Source organism: Anopheles arabiensis, unplaced genomic scaffold (assembly GCF_016920715.1).
Source record: "Anopheles arabiensis isolate DONGOLA unplaced genomic scaffold, AaraD3 Autosomal_pericentromeric_contig0004, whole genome shotgun sequence".
NCBI lineage: Eukaryota > Metazoa > Arthropoda > Insecta > Diptera > Culicidae > Anopheles > Anopheles arabiensis.
Genome location: NW_024412152.1, coordinates 266,671 through 285,607, shown reverse-complemented (window position 1 = coordinate 285,607; position 18,937 = coordinate 266,671). Strand labels below are relative to the sequence as shown.

General features: G+C 44.8%; 2 protein-coding genes and 1 long non-coding RNA gene across 4 annotated transcripts; 2 read left to right on the top strand and 1 right to left on the bottom strand.

Moving 5' to 3' along the window:
• The first annotated feature begins 5,796 nt into the window (after positions 1–5,796).
• Positions 5,797–7,323, top strand: LOC120908269. 2 transcript variants are annotated; one of them, XM_040319183.1, is made up of 3 exons: positions 5,797–6,073; positions 6,136–6,230; positions 6,312–7,323. In XM_040319183.1, exons 2-3 carry the CDS (start codon positions 6,209–6,211, stop codon positions 6,683–6,685), a joined length of 396 nt encoding a protein of 131 aa, XP_040175117.1. In that variant the 5' UTR covers positions 5,797–6,073; positions 6,136–6,208; the 3' UTR covers positions 6,686–7,323. The 2 variants fall into 2 exon arrangements, with proteins under 2 accessions (XP_040175117.1, XP_040175118.1); XM_040319184.1 differs by having other exon boundaries at positions 5,797–6,230.
• A 31-nt stretch (positions 7,324–7,354) lies between these two features.
• Positions 7,355–9,158, top strand: LOC120908286. The gene is made up of 4 exons (XR_005741115.1): positions 7,355–7,403; positions 7,670–7,820; positions 7,894–8,039; positions 8,178–9,158. It is a non-coding gene; the product is annotated as an uncharacterized LOC120908286 (long non-coding RNA).
• An 8,108-nt stretch (positions 9,159–17,266) lies between these two features.
• On the bottom strand, positions 17,267–18,691 carry LOC120908266. Its single transcript, XM_040319182.1, has 3 exons — positions 18,355–18,691; positions 17,945–18,278; positions 17,267–17,312 (listed from the first exon to the last, which is right to left on the bottom strand). The coding sequence occupies exons 1-3, from the start codon at positions 18,689–18,691 to the stop codon at positions 17,267–17,269; spliced, it is 717 nt and encodes a 238-aa protein (XP_040175116.1).
• Positions 18,692–18,937: the final 246 nt, after the last annotated feature.

The window sequence follows — 18,937 nt, the reverse complement described above, 5'->3', positions numbered from 1 at the left end:
ACTATCCTGCTATGTGGGGAATCAATTAGTCGCTGAAAGCCAAGCCCACAAGTGGGTAGAGGCAGGCCTTGACCGACATCGGTTGTTGAGCCAAAGAAGAAGAAGAGTTCTTATTTAACATTGAAACATACATTAAAGTGTGTTATTTTGTGTTATTCTGTGAATTTATTCTAGAATTCTTTGTGTTTTCGACATTTTTGATGATAAAAGTTAAGAAATCATTATTTTTTTCAATTTTTACCTTAATTCCTCATTATCTACGAGCCGCATGGACAATTTACTTGAGATTAGAACTCATGCTAGCATGATTTTAAATTTCGTGCATAAACAAATCATCAAATCTTTTGTTAATATATTACGTTTTTTCGATAAAATCAATAGACACACTAAAATGCACATAATAACAAAGAAATCTGTTATATTTGCTAAGCTTTGTGTGCGGAAACCAATGGTCAACGGTTCTAAAATGACGTAAAGTCCCTCAACTATGGCGACCCCCCAAAGGCCCTAATCCACCACCTGATATTTTTAATCCACCTTGGAGGTGCACTGTCAGCCACAAACAAACAAACAAGACAAACATGTCAAATCCCATACATTTTTCATGTTCGATGTCGTGTTCGATTGGTGCTTGAGCGCCGGGTAAGCGGTGGCCACATGAAGCAACGATATAGCACACAAACAAAAAGAGAAAATAAACAATCAAAATTCACATGAAAGAGATCAAACAAAGGGAATACGGAGCAAAACAGCCTATTTATGAAAAAATAAATTATTTTTTTCTGTCTGTGAATTCTCCCCACTGTCAAACAGTGTGGCCAGATTATTTTGGCGGTTTTGGTAGGCGCATCAAAATTTCATCGGTAGTTTTCGGTAGATTAAAACTCGAAACTTAACTGAGTTAAAAGAAGTGAAAGCGAAAGAAGTGTTCAACGGGGGGTGGGGGGGTTCCATCTCACGAGAATATGCATCCTTTATCTAGGAGATGGATTAGATTTGGTTCTTTTTGAAGTGTCGCTCTGAAAATTTTACTAGGAATTCTAAGCCAAAGAAGGACTAGATGCTATTTTTTTTCCCCAGTTCTTTTTCTCGGGGCTCCACGCGACCGCGTAGGGCCGCAGAATTTTGATTAATTTGATTGTTTTGATTGTTTGGCTGAGTGTTATAGTTCAATGATTAAAAAAATGAGATATTTTCCTTCAAACTCTACACTTTCCCTAGACATTGGTATTTCTGGTCACTTTGCCCACATGTTAACCGTCCAAATAGACATAGAGCGGCAACGCCGCGCGCGACGAAAAAATAGCTCAAAATTTCACTCGGTGTAGATCAAAGTAGCTCATTTGACTCAGTCAACCAACTTGTTTTTTTATTTGAAAACAGACAAAAATAGGTTAAAATGTGTTCAAATCTATTTTTTGCGTTTGGCATTAATGTGTCTTTTGAAAAAACTAGATAATTCGATTATTTAGGATGAAGCAAATTGTCGCGCGCGACGAGTAGCTCTGTTTGCAAAATTGAGCTACTTTTTTCGCGCGCGAAGTCGTCGCGCGCGACGTTGTCACTGTATGTCTATTTGGACGGTAAGGCGGCCACCGTCGTAAAACCGTCGCAAAACGTCAAAACCGACGTCACAAGTACTTAAAAACGACGTCGCCAGCGAGGGAAAATCGCAACGATTTGGAGGCGCTTGGGACGGTCTTTTTTGACGTTTTGCCACGGTTTTTGACCTTTCGAGCGAGCTTTTGCCCTGCGGGCCAGAGTGGCCAGACTATGTTTTCAGATTTCCGCAGGAGCACTGTTGAGACTGCACTGACGCGACAATTTAAATTTGATCAATTATTTTAACGATAATTTTTTTAAAACTTTAACCACTGGCAGCGAGATTCAATTTCAAATTTAAATGATTTTCTTTGACGAGCAATTCTCGGAATCCACACAACTGACATTTTCTACTTATTATGAACATTAAATTTTAACGGATAAAATTTTGAATACCCAACGCATGTTACATTTTTCAAGGGCCAGGTTTCAAACGTGCATCAGCGCGATGAGTAACAAATGAGCATAGCATAGCAAAAGACTGAAAAATCAAATTTCTGTGATTTCGGTAGGATAAATGGAAAATCGGTAGTTTTAGGGCGGTCATCTGTGAATCGGTAGGCATATAAAAAATCGGTAGGAATACAGATATATCGAATCAGATATTCTGGTCACTCTGCTGTCAAAAGCAAATTGGAATGTCTAGCTTTGGCCGTGGGTCCTTCACCAAGGTGTATTAAAATATCAGGTGGTGGATTAGGGCCTTTGGGGGGTCGCCATAGTTGAGGGACTTTACGTCATTTTAGAACCGTTGACCATTGGTTTCCGCACACAAAGCTTAGCAAATATAACAGATTTCTTTGTTATGATGTGCATTTTAGTGTGTCTATTGATTTTATCGAAAAAACGTAATATATTAACAAAAGATTTGATGATTTGTTTATGCACGAAATTTAAAATCATGCTAGCATGAGTTCTAATCTCAAGTAAATTGTCCATGCGGCTCGTAGATAATGAGGAATTAAGGTAAAAATTGAAAAAAATAATGATTTCTTAATTTTTATCATCAAAAATGTCGAAAACACAAAGAATTCTAGAATAAATTCACAGAATAACACAAAATAACACACTTTAATGTATGTTTCAATGTTAAATAAGAACTCTTCTTCTTCTTTGGCTCAACAACCGATGTCGGTCAAGGCCTGCCTCTACCCACTTGTGGGCTTGGCTTTCAGCGACTAATTGATTCCCCACATAGCAGGATAGTCAGTCCTACGTATGGCGGCGCGGTCTATTTGGGGCTTGAACTCATGACGGGCATGTTGTTAAGTCGTACGAGTTGACGACTGTACTACGAGACCTGAGAAATAAGAACTCCCAAAGTTCAAAATAAATTTTTAAAGAATGTTTATTCGAAAAAATGGGGTAGATAAATTATATGAACAAATTTAATTAATGTCAACAAAGTTTGAATCCTGGGGACCTTACGTCAAGTGACGAATTGTCAAAATGCACTAGAGTCCACCACCTGATATTTTTAAATCCACCTTGGTGCACCTCCATATGATTATATGGGTTTGTTCGAGTCGGTTGTCGTGTTCGAGTGGTGCCAGAGCGCAGCCTAAGGCGGCGCTCTGGGACCAATCGAACGAGACAAACAAACACGACTCTGTTCGATAGGTGCTCTGTCAGCTGTTCGATGTCTTATAGACCTGTCATGATGCACTGCAATACGCCTTTCTTTTCGTCTCAAAAATGAAGCATTTTCATAGTCTAAATGAATATCCACCTACAGGGGGACGATTCAACTCATAATTTACTAGTTATTCACATCTATAATAACATAGAAATCATTCAAATTTAATATTGAAAAATGTAAACAAACGTCCATGCCAAAACACATACAGTGCATAAACATGGATTATGTACACACAATAGTTTAATACGTTTCAATCCTTTATATTTGATGTTATAATTGATTGAAAAGTTTAACAATAATTATTGATAGCTATTTTAAATATTTTGCACGCAATTTTAAGAAGAAAAAGAGACAAACTACGTAAACAAACTTAAAAATGTCCCGAATTGAATTCTATCTACTGTAGCTGTGAAGCGTTTGACAGCCAAGGTACTCACAGCACAGGTGGGTATCGAACATCACAGACAGAATCAACTGACATGTTCGACTCGACGTTTTTCTTGTTTGTTTGTTTGTGTCTGACAGTGCACCTCCATATGATTATATGGGTTTGTTCGTGTCGGATGTCGTGTTCGATTGCTGCTAGAGCGCCACCTAACGCGCATGATCGGTTTGAGGGAACGGTCAGAACTTCGCCGCATGCGATTTTGCCGCAAGCTTTTGTATGTGGGCAAAGTGACCAGAAATACCAATGTCTAGGGAAAGTGTAGAGTTTGAAGGAAAAAATCTCATTTTGTTTTAATCATTGACCTATAACACACAGCCAAACAATCAAAACAATCAAATTAATCAAACTGCTGCGGCCCTAAGCGGTCGCGTGGAGCCCTGAGAAAAAGAACTGGGGAAAAAAATTAGCATCTAGTCCTTCTTTGGCTTAGAATTCCTAGTAAAATTTTCAGAGCGACACTTCAAAAAGAACTTCATTTGTGTGACCGCTGAACCAAATCTAATCCATCTCCTAGATAAAGGATGCATATTCTCGTGAGATGGAACCCCCCCCACCCCCCGTTGAACACTTCTTTCGCTTTCACTTCTTTTAACTCAGTTAAGTTTCGAGTTTTAATCTACCGAAAACTACCGATGAAATTTTGATGCGCCTACCAAAACCGCCAAAATAATCTGGCCACACTGTTTGACAGTGGGGAGAATTCTGAACAGAAAAAAATAATTTATTTTTTCATAAATAGGCTGTTTTGCTCCGTATTCCCGTTGTTTGATCTCTTTCATGTGAATTTTGATTGTTTATTTTCTCTTTTTGTTTGTGTGCTATATCGTTGCTTCATGTGGCCACCGCTTACCCGGCGCTCAAGCACCAATCGAACACGACATCGAACATGAAAAATGTATGGGATTTGACATGTTTGTCTTGTTTGTTTGTTTGTGGCTGACAGTGCACCTCCAAGGTGGATTAAAAATATCAGGTGGTGGATTAGGGCCTTTGGGGGGTCGCCATAGTTGAGGGACTTTACGTCATTTTAGAACCGTTGACCATTGGTTTCCGCACACAAAGCTTAGCAAATATAACAGATTTCTTTGTTATGATGTGCATTTTAGTGTGTCTATTGATTTTATCGAAAAAACGTAATATATTAACAAAAGATTTGATGATTTGTTTATGCACGAAATTTAAAATCATGCTAGCATGAGTTCTAATCTCAAGTAAATTGTCCATGCGGCTCGTAGATAATGAGGAATTAAGGTAAAAATTGAAAAAAAAAAATAATGATTTCTTAATTTTTATCATCAAAAATGTCGAAAACACAAAGAATTCTAGAATAAATTTACAGAATAACACAAAATAACACACTTTAATGTATGTTTCAATGTTAAATAAGAACTCTTCTTCTTCTTTGGCTCAACAACCAATGTCGGTCAAGGCCTGCCTCTACCCACTTGTGGGCTTGGCTTTCAGCGACTAATTGATTCCCCACATAGCAGGATAGTCAGTCCTACGTATGGCGGCGCGGTCTATTTGGGGCTTGAACTCATGACAGGCATGTTGTTAAGTCGTACGAGTTGACGACTGTACTCGAGACCTGAGAAATAAGAACTCCCAAAGTTCAAAATATATTTTTAAAGAATGTTTATTCGAAAAAATGGGGTAGATAAATTATATGAACAAATTTAATTAATGTAAACAAAGTTTGAATCCTGGGGACCTTACGTCAAGTGACGAATTGTCAAAATGCACTAGAGTCCACCACCTGATATTTTTAAATCCACCTTGGTGCACCTCCATATGATTATATGGGTTTGTTCGAGTCGGTGTCGTGTTCGAGTGGTGCCAGAGCGCAGCCTAAGGCGGCGCTCTGGAACCGATCGAACGAGACAAACAAACACGACTCTGTTCGATAGGTGCTCTGTCAGCTGTTCGATGTCTTATAGACCTGTCATGATGCACTGCAATACGCCTTTCTTTTCGCCTCGAAAATGAAGCATTTTCATAGTTTAAATGAATATCCACCTACAGGGGGAAGATTCAACTCATAATTCACTAGTTATTCACATCTATAATAACATAGAAATCATTCAAATTTAATATTGAAAAATGGGTAAAAGATTTTTTAAGGCCCCCCCTATGGCAATCGAAGCAGCCCTGACAAGAAAAACGAGATAGTGTGCGGTTGATCGGTCATGCAATCTGTCAAATATTCAAAAAATAAAGTTTGTTTACATTTTGAACCGAACGATAGCTCTCACGATGTACAACGGCGAATGATTAAAAAAAGGCTACATCAGTGATGAAAATGTTGTATGTAATGTGTAAAATAAACAGCCGAAAAATTATAAATGGTGGTAGAATCGACTTCGCACGCCTGAAAGCCGTTTAGGGTAAGTAAAGCATAGCTAATATTTGTAATATTAAATCAATTAAAGCGGTGTTTTCTATGCAGCTGTTGTGCAACCGTGTTGAGCCGGCGAACGTTCGAAAGCGGGAAGAAAGAATGCCGGCAATCCAACTAAACGATGTTCGATCATGGAAAACAAGGTAAGTTATAATGAACGTAATCCGCACGGTATCAAAAACTCCTCGCGTTTATTTTTTTTAACCACTGGTTTTTTTCTATAGTTAAAAAGCATACAAAGCCCGCTCGCCGTTGGACGCTTGGACAATTCCTTTTACAAGCATTCGGTGACCAGTTTGCGAAACGTCTTGCCGCACGCCTGGTACAGACCCTTCTTGTCCGCCCCGGCATCGATCGTGGACTGATCGTTCGGCAGCGTCAGCATCATCACCTTCATCTGCGGGTAGTTGTGGTACGGCGCAGTTCCGGTCGCTATCTCGATCGGGGTAACGCCGAACGACTAGAAGCCGTATCCGTGGTCCCGCTCCATCTCCTCCGGCGCCATCCAACACGACGCCAGCCGATAAACGTGTGGTACACCTTCTGCCGCGACATGTCTCCATCGGTGGCGAGCCACGCGCTCATCCGCTATATTTAAGGAGCCGTCGTCGCCGGGCAGTATGATGGCCACCTTGATGTCCACGTAATGAGCAATGCGAAATGTGCTCTCAATTGGCAAGCGCACAGCAAGAAACGTTACCGACAGTCTTTGTCGCCGTGAAAATGCTTCTAATGCACGGGTGAGTTGCATTATAACTACAAGCATACGTTTTTTTTCCTTTCTTTAGTTTCAGCTAATGCCAGACGAACGATCGAATGACTGTTGCTTCGGAAGGGAGGTCGCATTACAGATACCGACTTGGACATGATCCAGTCGGTCGGTTGCAGTTGCTCCATGGTGCTTCGGATAAGGCAACAACGGAGAAGCGCTCCGGACGCTCCGGAGAAGCTGATCGAGATCGGCGAAGCGGTGTAGTGTTGTGATATAGTGATTGTGTGTACATTTAAGGTGTAAAGGGTGATTAATGCTAGTAACGTTGTGTAATGTTATGCAGAACAAAAAGCAGCATAAATGGCGATGAGCCAGCATTGTTTAAAGGTGCCGGATGTTATACGTTAGAGCCGTTCTTTGTGGTGTGATGTGTTAATATATTAAACCAGTATTAGGATTAGGATATAATTAGGATTTAAACCAGTGCCGTTGAATAAAATAGTGTACAACAGGTTAGAAAACATTCGGTGTGTTTTGTTTTGTTTTTTAAAGCTCTTTTGATTACCTATTACGGAAGCAAATATGTTTCACTAATGTGCAAAAGGTAAGGAATTAGTGATCGCGTTGATGGGTAATTGCTCGTTTACTGTGTTTCTCCATTTGTATTTATTGTTTCTCGCCCGCTGTGTTTGCTTCCCCATTCCTCATAATGGTGCGTACGTTTCGTTAACAATGTGCATTAGATGGTGATGTTACATGATAAGTAAATGTTGAGCGTGTTGGCGGGTTTAAATAAAATATTTTACTTGTCCTGCTCCGTTGGTTGTCTGGTTGTCTGGCTGGCTGGCTGGCCTTCTGGTTGGATGGCAGAATGGCTCACTGGCTGGTTAGTGCAGACTATGATCGGATGCGCATTTCCCTACGCCGCAGTGCCGGGTGCATCATACGTCGGTGTTGGGTTGCTGTTACTGGGCCGAGCGGATGCGCGTGCACACGTGGGAATAAACGACACGCAACCGTGGTGATATCACAGAAACTATATATTTTGTTCTATTTCATCAAAAAAAATTCTTGCCATTAATTTCTCTTTTTAGGTATTTTATATTGCATCGGTACGATTATCGTGTTCAAAGGCTTTTTCGAGAAATGCCAATACATAAATCGGTTAGTCCGTTTATATCGGTTTCTCAAACCCCTGCAAGCAATGGTCAATCATTTCAGTCTTAAACTTTTGACGAACGTAAGTATAAAAAAACACCTTAATGGATTGATATGTTCAATTCCTACTCATGGCCTACTCATTTTCATTTGGTTGTAAAAATACTGCCTATACATTGTTTCATTTTGGTTTTCTCCCTCTCCATCTATCTCTTGATAGGAATGCCTGGTCGCTAGCTGCAGCTTTCCATCGATGTAGGCACACGATCTTCGAGATTTTACTTCACCTGATCTAGCCATCGAACTCGCTGTGCTTCCTTGCTTCTAGTACCGAACTGAGAGCCGCTCGAACACCTAGCTGCTGGGGCACGAGGCTGCCTTCTTCACAACATGCTCCAGCCATGGCAAACAGCCATGTCCGGTGCGCCATACGGCTTCAGTAAGCTCGTGGATGATCATTCGCATCCACACCCCATGCTCGAATTCACCGCCAAAGATGATCCGGAGGATGCGTTGGCCGTCGTGTTTCGCCACTGTCCTTTGCATGCTGTAAAGAAACATACCTATTCATCGTCGGCCAATGGTGCAGCACGAGCGCAACGTGATACATCGTGACATCATCCGGAAAACTTGCAGCTGGGGCACGGTGGTGATCTGAAGATAGCTGATTTTGGTTGGTCAGCTGCACACAAAAACTGTCGATCTATGGAATTTGGGCGTGCTGGCGTAAGGCCCCGTTTTTGGCGACCACGTATGAAGAATCGTACCGTAAAATTATGAAGCTGCAGTTTAAGATGCCGCCAGATGTAACGAAGCCGGCGGCCCATCTGATCTCGCGACTGTTCGTTAAGGATCTGGCCAGCCGTATGCCGCTGAAACATGTTGCGTCCATCCCTGGATTCTGCTGCACGTGCACAAAAAGTAAATAGGAATTGCTGCTACCATGTACCATATATCGTTATGTTCTCACTAAGTATGTTTATAAGATACCTGTACTGTTGGGAACTAAAACCAAAGCGGATGAAATCTCTTGCCAATAACGATTTATTTTCTTATTACGCGCCAAAAAATTTGTCCGTTTTTCCGCGATTGGTTTAGAAAAGGGCTTGTTCCTATCTTGCGGCCCTTTTTAACGCTTTTTTTTCTGTTACGCTTCGTGCCTTGTTCGTGTACTGGTCGCTCGTTTTAAAACGTCCCGTTTATGACAGGTAGTTGGAACGCGAGATTCCAACATTGTCCCCCCAAGTGTATCACAGCTTATCTGCCTTTAATCACCTCGCGTCATTTTAGCTGTGGCTTCACTTCCTTGCTCGACCTGTCATAAAACGCGTGCATTTGTTTACGTTTCGTTTCCTCTCTAGTGCGGCCTCGTGCTTGGGTATATAATTTCAATTGGTTTCCGTGCATATTCCTTGCTCCCTCTGGTTGTTATTTTTCATGCCTACATCTAGCTTGGCCAATTTATGCGCTGGTCGTATGTATGTGCTGTTCACTGTTTGCACCGTAGCTTGCCTAACCTGTCCGTCTTTAGCTAATACCGTCGATACAACGCGGCCCTTTGGCCAGCAGTTCCTAGGTAAGTTATTGTCTGCGATGATCACTAAATCTCCCACTTCTAGCGGCTGTACAGGTTGAAACCACTTGGTTCGCCGGGTGAGTGTTGGTAAATATTCTGTAACCCACTTTTTCCAGAATAAATCTGCTGCGTATTGTGCCATCTTCCAGGTCGATTTCACCGCCGCGGGACTGTCGCAAAGTATGGCCGGGGCTTACTCCCATCCGGGCTCCCTAGCAGCAGGAGGTTTGGCGTTATCGGCTCCGTCGTCTCGTCATCCAGGGGTACGTAGGTGAGAGGCCTCGAGTTCAGGATAAACTCGATCTCGGCGAAGGTTGACATCAGGATTTCATCCGTCGGTCGTCTAGGGAAAACGAACTGGTTCAGCACCGTCTTCACCGAGCGGACTAAACGCTCCCAGCAACCGCCGAAGTGTGGAGCGCCGGGGGGGTTGAACGTCCACTTCATTTGCGGTCCGCAAAAGGCTGTCATAAGAGCGTCGTGGTCAATCCTCTGTATAGCTTCGTCCAACTCCCTCGCAGCACCAACGAAGTTAGTGCCTCTATCGCTGGTCATCTCGAGCGGCGTCCCACGTCTAGCGATGAAACGCCGGACTGCCAGGATGCATGACGCTGTGTTCAGCGATGCCGCTACCTCCAAATGGACTGCTCGGCTTGTAAGGCAGGTAAATATAACACCCCACCGCTTCTCTACCCTCCGTCCGATGGCTACTAGAAAGGGGCCGAAGTAATCAATTCCTGCGAACGAAAAAGCACGCTGACCAATAGCAACACGTTGAAACGGTACATTACCCATCAGAGGTGGTTCCGGAAGCACGTTGTCCACCTTGCATTTTTGGCAACTTCTCCTGATGCGTCGAAATTCCCCTAGCAGCTTGGGAATGTAAAACCTCATTCTCAACGCGCTCAGAGCTGTACCGTGATGGACGTGTTTGTACCTCGCATGGTACTCCTGCATGATGAGGTCTGTGCCGTATTCCTTCCGTGGCAAAATTATAGGGTTGCGTAAGTGCACATTGATCCCTACACACTCCGTCAAACGTCCCCCCACTCTGAGGATCCCATCATGGTCCAGAATAGGGGATAGCTTATAAATGATGCTACTTTTCTCGATTCCTTTCTTCCAGGAATGTTTCTCCATGCTTCCTTTCTGCAGACTGTTGATCTCGCGATGAAATGCGTTTTGTTGGATTATGCGGATGAGAATGCATTCCGCTCTCCTGAGTTCATCTTGTGTTAGCGGGCCAATCACTTTCGGTTCTTTTTTTCACCGAGCCACGCGCATTTGATATAAAGCGCGTCACGTACGCCGTGGCTCGGAGCACTCGGTTCCATCTAGAGAACCGTTCCAACCGTACCAGTGGCTCCACCACCTGATGGAGGTGAATACTTTTCCGAAGCTCCTCTGCAGTGTCTTTCTGTGTGGCGTCATGATCTGGCCAGGCACTTTCCGGCCCCCAAAGAAAGGAGGGTCCGCGAAACCACCGTCCTTGCGCCGATAGATCTGGCCTCGTCGACCATTTTGTGCCTTCATCGGCGACGTTCTGCTTGGTCGGTATCCAACGCCACTGTTCTACGTTAGTGGCCTCCAGGAGTTCTCCTACTCGAAATGCCACAAATTGGTTATATCGTCTATGATCGGATTGGAGCCAGCTTAATACATTCCTTGAGTCAGTCCAGAAGATAGTTCGTTTGATCTCCAGCCGATGATCTCTTGCGATAGTACTGGCCAGCCTTGCCCCAATGACTGCGGCTTGTAGCTCCAGCCTAGGAATAGATATAAACTTAAGCGGCGCTACGCGCGTTTTCGACGCTATCAGGGTACACTCGATATTTTCTCCTTCTTCAAACCGAAAGTATCCGAGCGCGGCCATACCGTTCTCGCTTGCATCACAGAAAACGTGAAGCTGTACATTGGCACTTGCAGAAGTTATAAGTCGATAGCAACGGGGAACGGCCACGTTTTCGACTTCTGGAAGCACCCGCAACCATCTCACCCATTTTTCCGTGGTCCGCTCGCTCAGCTTTTGGTCCCAACCAATACCCTCACGCCAGACTTCTTGTAATAATGACTTAAGATACATTAGGAAGTTACCGAGCAATCCCAATGGGTCGTAGATGCTCATTAGCGTTCTTAACATTTCACGTTTGGTCGCCGCCTTTCTCCCAGACAGAAGCTCCTCGTCATGTTTCGGTGTTAGCCGAAAGGTGAACGTGTCGGCTGATGTGTTCCACCACATTCCCAATACCTTCTCATTTGGCAGCTTATGACTCATGTTGACGTTTTCTTCTTCTTCTAAATCTCCCTCCAGGTGTCGGACTACCTCGCGAGAGTTCGAAATCCAGTTCCTGATTTCAAACCCGCCACAGGCGTGAATATACCGGACTGCATCGGCCAATTCCTTGGCTTCCTCCTGGGTCTCGACACTTGCGAGCATATCGTCGACATAATGTTCATGCTTAATGCATTCTGCTGCTCTTGGAAATGCATCTGAAAACCTGTCCGCGTTCAAGTTCTTAACATATTGAGCGCTACTGGGGGAGCACGCTGCGCCGAAAGTCATTACGGTCACGACGTAAGTTGCCGGTCCGGTGCCGGGACGTCCACTGTCCCAAAGGATCATCTGACTCCGTTGATCCGTTTCTTTGATGGCCACTTGATGGAACATCTCTCGTATATCTCCAGCAATAGCTACACGATTCTCTCTGAATTTCAGCAGCACCGCTAACAGTCCTGCAAGCATATCCGGACCGGGAAGCAGACGAGAGTTCAGGCTTACCCCGCCTACCTTAGCCGCTGCATCGAAGACCATGCGAATTTTCCCCCGGCTTGTTGGGGTTGGTTACCGGAAATATGGGGAGGTACCAATCGTTCTTCTGGCGCGCGATCGAAACGGTGTCAGCGAGCTTTCTGATGTAGCCTTTAGCTAAGTACTCCTCCATCTTGGCCTGCACGGCTTCAGCTAGAACGGGATCTTTACTTAATTTTTGTTTTAGGCATACATACCGTTTCATCGCCGCAGCCTTGTTACAGGGTAGGTCGGGATCATCATAACGCCATAAGAGTCCAGTTTCGTAGCGGCCGCCCTTGAGCTTGGTTTCTCGCTCCAGTATAGCAAGAGCTCGCTCGTTGTCCTTCGACTGCATGGTGTTGGTGGGTTTACAAATGCCGATCGACTCCAGGTTGAAAAACTCCTTCACGACAGTGGAAAGTTGATCATCCGGTGTACCATCACAGGCGCAAATGTGGAATAAACCACGGTCGAGAGCGGGTATTACGCTCGAACACGGACCGTAAACGACCCATCCCAAACGGGTCTTGCTCGCGACGGGCTCGTCGCATTTGCCTTCCACGCACTTCAATGATTTGCTCAGACTGCAGTTATTTACTCCTATTAGAACGCGAGGCATAGCGTTTACGTAGGAGCCCAATGGAAGGCCCCTGAAGTGAGTATATTTTGCAGCTAGACGGGTCACATCCACGGATTGTGTAGGCAGCGCTAGATTGTTGACGGTATGTACCTCCGACAATTCGTGTATCTTGTGTGGTTCGTTGTAGGCGGATATACGAACAGATAACCTCATCGAATGTTTCTCTTCTCTTTGTACGTTTCCGGTCCATTGAAGGCATAACGGATGCGGTGTTCCGGATACGCCTAGTTCTGCCAGCAGCCCATGATCCATGAACGTGGACGTAGACCCATCGTCCAGGAATGCGTATGTATCTACGCGCCCAGCGGGTCCATGTAGGGACACTGGCACGTACTTAAGGATCGCCCCGTCAGCCATTCCTGTGTGGGTTAGAATATTAGCACTAGACCCCTGGACGTTACCTGTCAGCCCACTTCGTTGTCGCTCGTAGCTGCTGGAGTGGAGTGAAGTAGTGTCTTCAGCGTGCAGCAGCTCATGGTGTTGAACGCCGCATCCATCTATTCCACACGGTGGAGCACGGCATTTGCCAGCGTGGTAACCGAGGCATTTCCTGCACATCCTTCGCTCGTTCACAAATGCTCTCCTTGCAGCTACGGTAGTTCCCAGGAATTTCTCGCACTGTGACAGCGATCCGCAACTCTCACCGCAGACGACGCAGGCTGGCATCGACACAGGTATGTCGATCTCTGGCGTCGGGTCACTAACTTTCTTCTCTTGCAGGACCGTCGCGTTGCAGTAGGCCGGATGTGCTCGCCCCGTGCCGTTCGATTCCATCTGGGTCGGTCGAGAGGACTGGAACCGCTCAGGCGGATTTCGACGATTCTGGAACGGTTGTGGTTGGAACTGCTGTCGTTTTGGGAGCGGGTCAGGATGTCGAGGTGCCGCATCGTGTCCCCCAAGGACGGGCGTCATATCAATGACACGACACAAATCGCTCGCCAGCTCACCAATCCACCGTCCAAACTCCATCAACGTTACCTCACGCATCCTTCTTGTGGTCCTCGCCCAATCGATACAGATGACCGGTGGCAGCTTCTTCACAAGTTCCTTCAGCAACGTGACGTCGTACATATAGGCACGCAGCCCCGACACCTTAACTGCTCCGAGCAAACGTTTCACAGCGAACCCAAACTCCACCAAGCTGGGCAAATCGTTTATCTTAGGAGCGGCCATACACCTTATTTTCCGTATAACGGACTCAACTATCAAGTCGGGCCTTCCATAGCGAGACTTGAGGGTCTCGATCGCTTCGTTCAACCCGTCCGGGAAAGATAAGAGGTGCCCAACCGCCTCCAACGCGGGCCCGTTTAACGCGTGTTGCAGCCGGGTCACGTTCTCGTCATCCGTATAGCCACAAGCAGCGGTAGTGCGTTCATACGCGGTGATAAATACCGCCCAATCATCCACATTCCCAGAGAAGGTTGGCAAATCTCGAGGTACAGGTTGGCGTGCTGCGATCTGGCTCTGGCTCAAGAAAGTGCCGTGTATCTGCGGCCGTGTGTTGTGCAGTGTTGTGTGTCCCAAGTGCTCCGTATTCCCAAAGTGCTGTGAATTTTCCGGGCGGTTCGCGTACGCTTGATGTGTAGTGTACCCGTACTGTGTCACGTTCGGTTGTGTCTCGTACCCAAACGATGCAACGTCTCGCGGATGCGTCGCGTATCCTGCATGGTGCATGTGTGTCGCGTACCCTGCATCCTGTTGTGTTGTGTACATGCCGTGGCCATATTGTATCGTGTGAGGATTTAGTGTGCGTGTGATTCTCGCGTCGGGGTGTTGAACCACAGGATGTTGACCCCGCGAATGGCCATCCTTGTCGCGAACGGGCTGGCGCATGGAATTCTCCATGTCGCGGACCCACTCTTGAAACTCTTTCTCTTTTCGTCCAAAAGTGTTCGGGGGATGCGCGATGGCGGTCTCGCCAGTTTGCGCTTCCGCAATATCGAGCTTTAGCAGCTCGCGTTCAAGCACAATACGCCGTCTGTGCCGCTCCTCACTTTCCCATCGTGCACTTTCAGACGCTGACAGCGTCTCTTCCTCGTCGCGATCTGGATTTGCCGGACCGTTACCACTTGCCTCACCTGTCTTACTCGACGCTCCTTGTTGAGGGGTCTTACTTCCTTCTTGAGGAACGCGCCTCCGGGCGTCATCTTCGAACGAGGTTGGCTGGTACTGCTGCAATTTTTCCGCCTTACTTGCTGCCCACTCGTACACATATTCCACAGTGGAACCTTCCGACGGGGAGAGAGTCTCGCGCAATGCTCCTGGGGTGGACGATGCTCCGCGGGGGCTAGTGTACACGTTGACACGTTCTGTCCCTTGGACAGTCCCTGCGGTAGCCGGCATACCACGCAATTGCTGCTGCTCCATTGCACTTTTTGGTCACAGGCACTTCGACACACACCGCGCGTGATTTATTTTTCCGACTCGCGAAACTACACGACGAACGAGGAATGCCGTACACGAAATCGTATGACGAATTTCCAAATCCAATTTATTTTGGATTTATCGAACCAAAATGTGTTTGGATTTATCGAACCAAATTTTTTGGAATGTTGGGAACTAAAACCAAGGCGGATGAAATCTCTTGCCAATAACGATTTATTTTCTTATTACGCGCCAAAAAATTTGTCCGTTTTTCCGCGATTGGTTTAGAAAAGGGCTTGTTCCTATCTTGCGGCCCTTTTTAACGCTTTTTTTCTGTTACGCTTCGTGCCTTGTTCGTGTACTGGTCGCTCGTTTTAAAACGTCCCGTTTATGACAGGTAGTTGGAACGCGAGATTCCAACATGTACCTTTTAGTTTTTTAAACCCTATCTCTTATAAGAAGTAGTGGTATTTGAATTGAATATGAACAAGGCAAGTGTAATGATAAGTAATGATAATTGTTATTTGTGTGTTCACTCAAATGTTATTATACTTTCTTCATGTTCAACATCTGATATTATTTCAATTATTAACAATAAAATATGGCAACATATTTTTTAAGCTATAGATCGTCTTTGTATTGAATGAGTGCAATTGATGGGTTTTGCATTATGATGATCAAGACCGTGACCAGCCACTCGGGGTGCCTTTGGTGCCTCAGTTCTGTATGAAGGAGAGCGTAGAAGGGTATGGCTATATTCTTTTCGGCGCTGCCATGCACCTTTCGGTGCAACGGTAAGATAGAGTTAATGTTTTTTGCACCACTGAAGCACACACCAACCAGTGATTGACTATCCGATTAGGTGATACGAATAAGTCTTGTAAGCATTTATACATAACGTCAGCATGACCACGTTTGTCGGCTGTAGCGGAAATAAAGCATAACAATTATTTATTTGTTACGATATAAATAGGAAGAAAGTGCAACGCTGTGCGGTCCCGTGATACAGTCATCAATTCGTACGACCTAATAACATGCCTGTCATGGGTTCAAAACTCATACGGTCCGTCCCCCCGTAGCAAGGATCAACTATCCGGCTGCGTGGTACCAAATCAGTTTCAAAAGCCTGTACAGGTCGACATGTTCGCGTCGTTAAGCCAAAAAGAAAGAAAGTGCTGCGTTGTCGTGATGGATACGGTAAAAGTGCTTCCGTCTTAACAGAAGGTGTTCTATCATCTACCAAAATTGTTGTGTGAGAAATGGAACTAGCTTGCAAAAAGGTTTGGTCAGTCTGATTCATGAAAAAAAAAAAATCAAAATAGTTAGGTGTTTTTACTTCTCTTTTTCCGTTTTGGACATAACTGTTGTCACTAATGGTATGCCTGTACCACTAATTGATTTATCAATTTAATTAAGCTATTGATTACCCACATCAGGATAGTCAGTCCTATGTATGAGGGGGGCGGTCCATACGGGACTTGAGCCCATAACGAGCATGTTGTTTGGAAAACTAGTTTAGTGCATAGCAATCAACTTATTTTCCTTCATTGAAGAACAGAGAAGCTGTTGTGGTCCGATCGAACTTAGCCATTCTGTCCATCTGGGTGTGCCACTCAGCGATAGCAGTCGACGGCTTCCGTATGATGTGTGCGTGGAAGGATGTGCGTGAGTTACAGGTCGCTGGCCAGACGATTGAGAGAGAGATAGTGCAAAATAGAGGGAGATCTAACCTACAGCGCACATGTAGTGAGTATTCAAATAGGACTAACGGGCCCGTGCTATTTATTTATAATTAGGGAATAAAGGATTTTATATGTTTGTGTCAATGCAAAGTAATCGTTTTCATCATTGTAGTAACGTCCATGCATCCGACATCAAAGAAGCCAAAGCAATCAGAAACCGATTGAAGATTTTAAAGCTCGCAGGCTACAGCGGGCATTAAGCACTGTTGTGGAAGGTCAGTGTTTTACGAACAAGAGCCCAACTGCATAGGAAAGGACTGTTCGAAGGGGAGTGGTTAGTACCAACATGTGATCGTCCTGATGATAGTTTTAAGAGTGTGTTCCTTTAATCAAATAATTATTGCTTAAAATACGGTCGAGTAAAATACGTATGTTTGTCAATGATAATAAAAGGTCAAGGCTAAGTATGTAGAAAAAAAAAATAAATAAATAAAAATAAAACATAGTCCTCCGATCCTGTTAGTATACGATCGTCAACAATTGACGTCGCATTCCAGCTAGCACCACGAGGAGGTAGGATTCGGAGTTCCAAGATAGCGGTTGCATAATAATGCATCCGCTTCCTGGCATTAGCTAGCCAGCTGGAAAGAGCTCGATGAATTAAAATGTTTAAAAATACGAAGAACAATATGTTAATACTTACTCAAACTCCTGAACTGATTGGATGGCACGCAAGATGGTAATGAAATTGTTGGGCTGGGCTCGCTTAAGCTGGTACTCGCGTATATATTCTATTAATGCTCCCCGGTTTGTGCCTTTAGATCTTAAAAAGGGCTTGACCCAGCGCCATAAATTCTCGATGGTCTGTGTGTGTACTAATGGATCGCTTGGGTCGACAAAATTTTCGGAATGGTTTATCATCTCGTGCTCATACCCTTTTCCGTCTAATCCGATGTAGGCACGCCAACCATCCGTCACAATCGTCGTTCCGGGGGCCACATTGTTCATTATAATGCCCTGCAAGTTGCCAGCGTCGCGTTTCTGAACCAGCTCCAGAAAAATCTCTTTTGTCTCCCGACAAATACCACCGACCAGCCAAACCTGGTTGTTGTCCGCGATCCGTCCTCTGTGGTACTTCCGTTTGGTAATGACGGACTCGTCGATCTCCACAGTGAGCCCTTCGCCTCCGATCTGTTGTCGGTGGGTTTCCACATATTCAGCGCTTATTTCACGGAGTATTTTGAACCATTTTAGAATGGCTGTCTTACCTACAATGAGATAAAAATAAAACAGAACAAAAATTAATCAAAACCGACTGATTGAAAAATACTAAAAATAAATTACCGGCTGCACATTCAGCTTCCGCAACCATCCGCGTCGTATTTCGAGACCACTCGAAGGTTATCTCCATCAACTGGGATAGAGACAGCCTCGAATTTTTGAAAATACTATCCGTGCGGACAGTACATTCCCAGCCGGTGCAGCTCGATGTAGGCTTACAAATCCATTTGCAAGCATTGGAGCGCTTGGTTACCTTCAGCTTCATTTGTCTCTTGCACTTGCTGCATTGTTGCGTTGGCGGCAAGAGTTCCGCTTCCTGCAAAAGACGAACCAACCCTTCCTCATCCGCGGTTAGCTTCTTCAGGTCACTGGAATTTTTGACTGCTGCAAATATATCCATGGTTAATGGTTTGTCCTGAAAATAAAACTTTCAAAAGAGAGAATCTTTAATCTGTACACCACTTTGTTGATCAAAACATTCAACTACATACGGAGCAATATTTTCCCGCGCGATCTACACTTCCACACATAACCGATTTTACTCATTCGTTAGTACAATACATTTAAACACACTCAACCGATATCGACGATTGATTGTGTGGTTTGTGAAGTAGTGATGTCCTGCTCGACCCGCACCAACCGGATT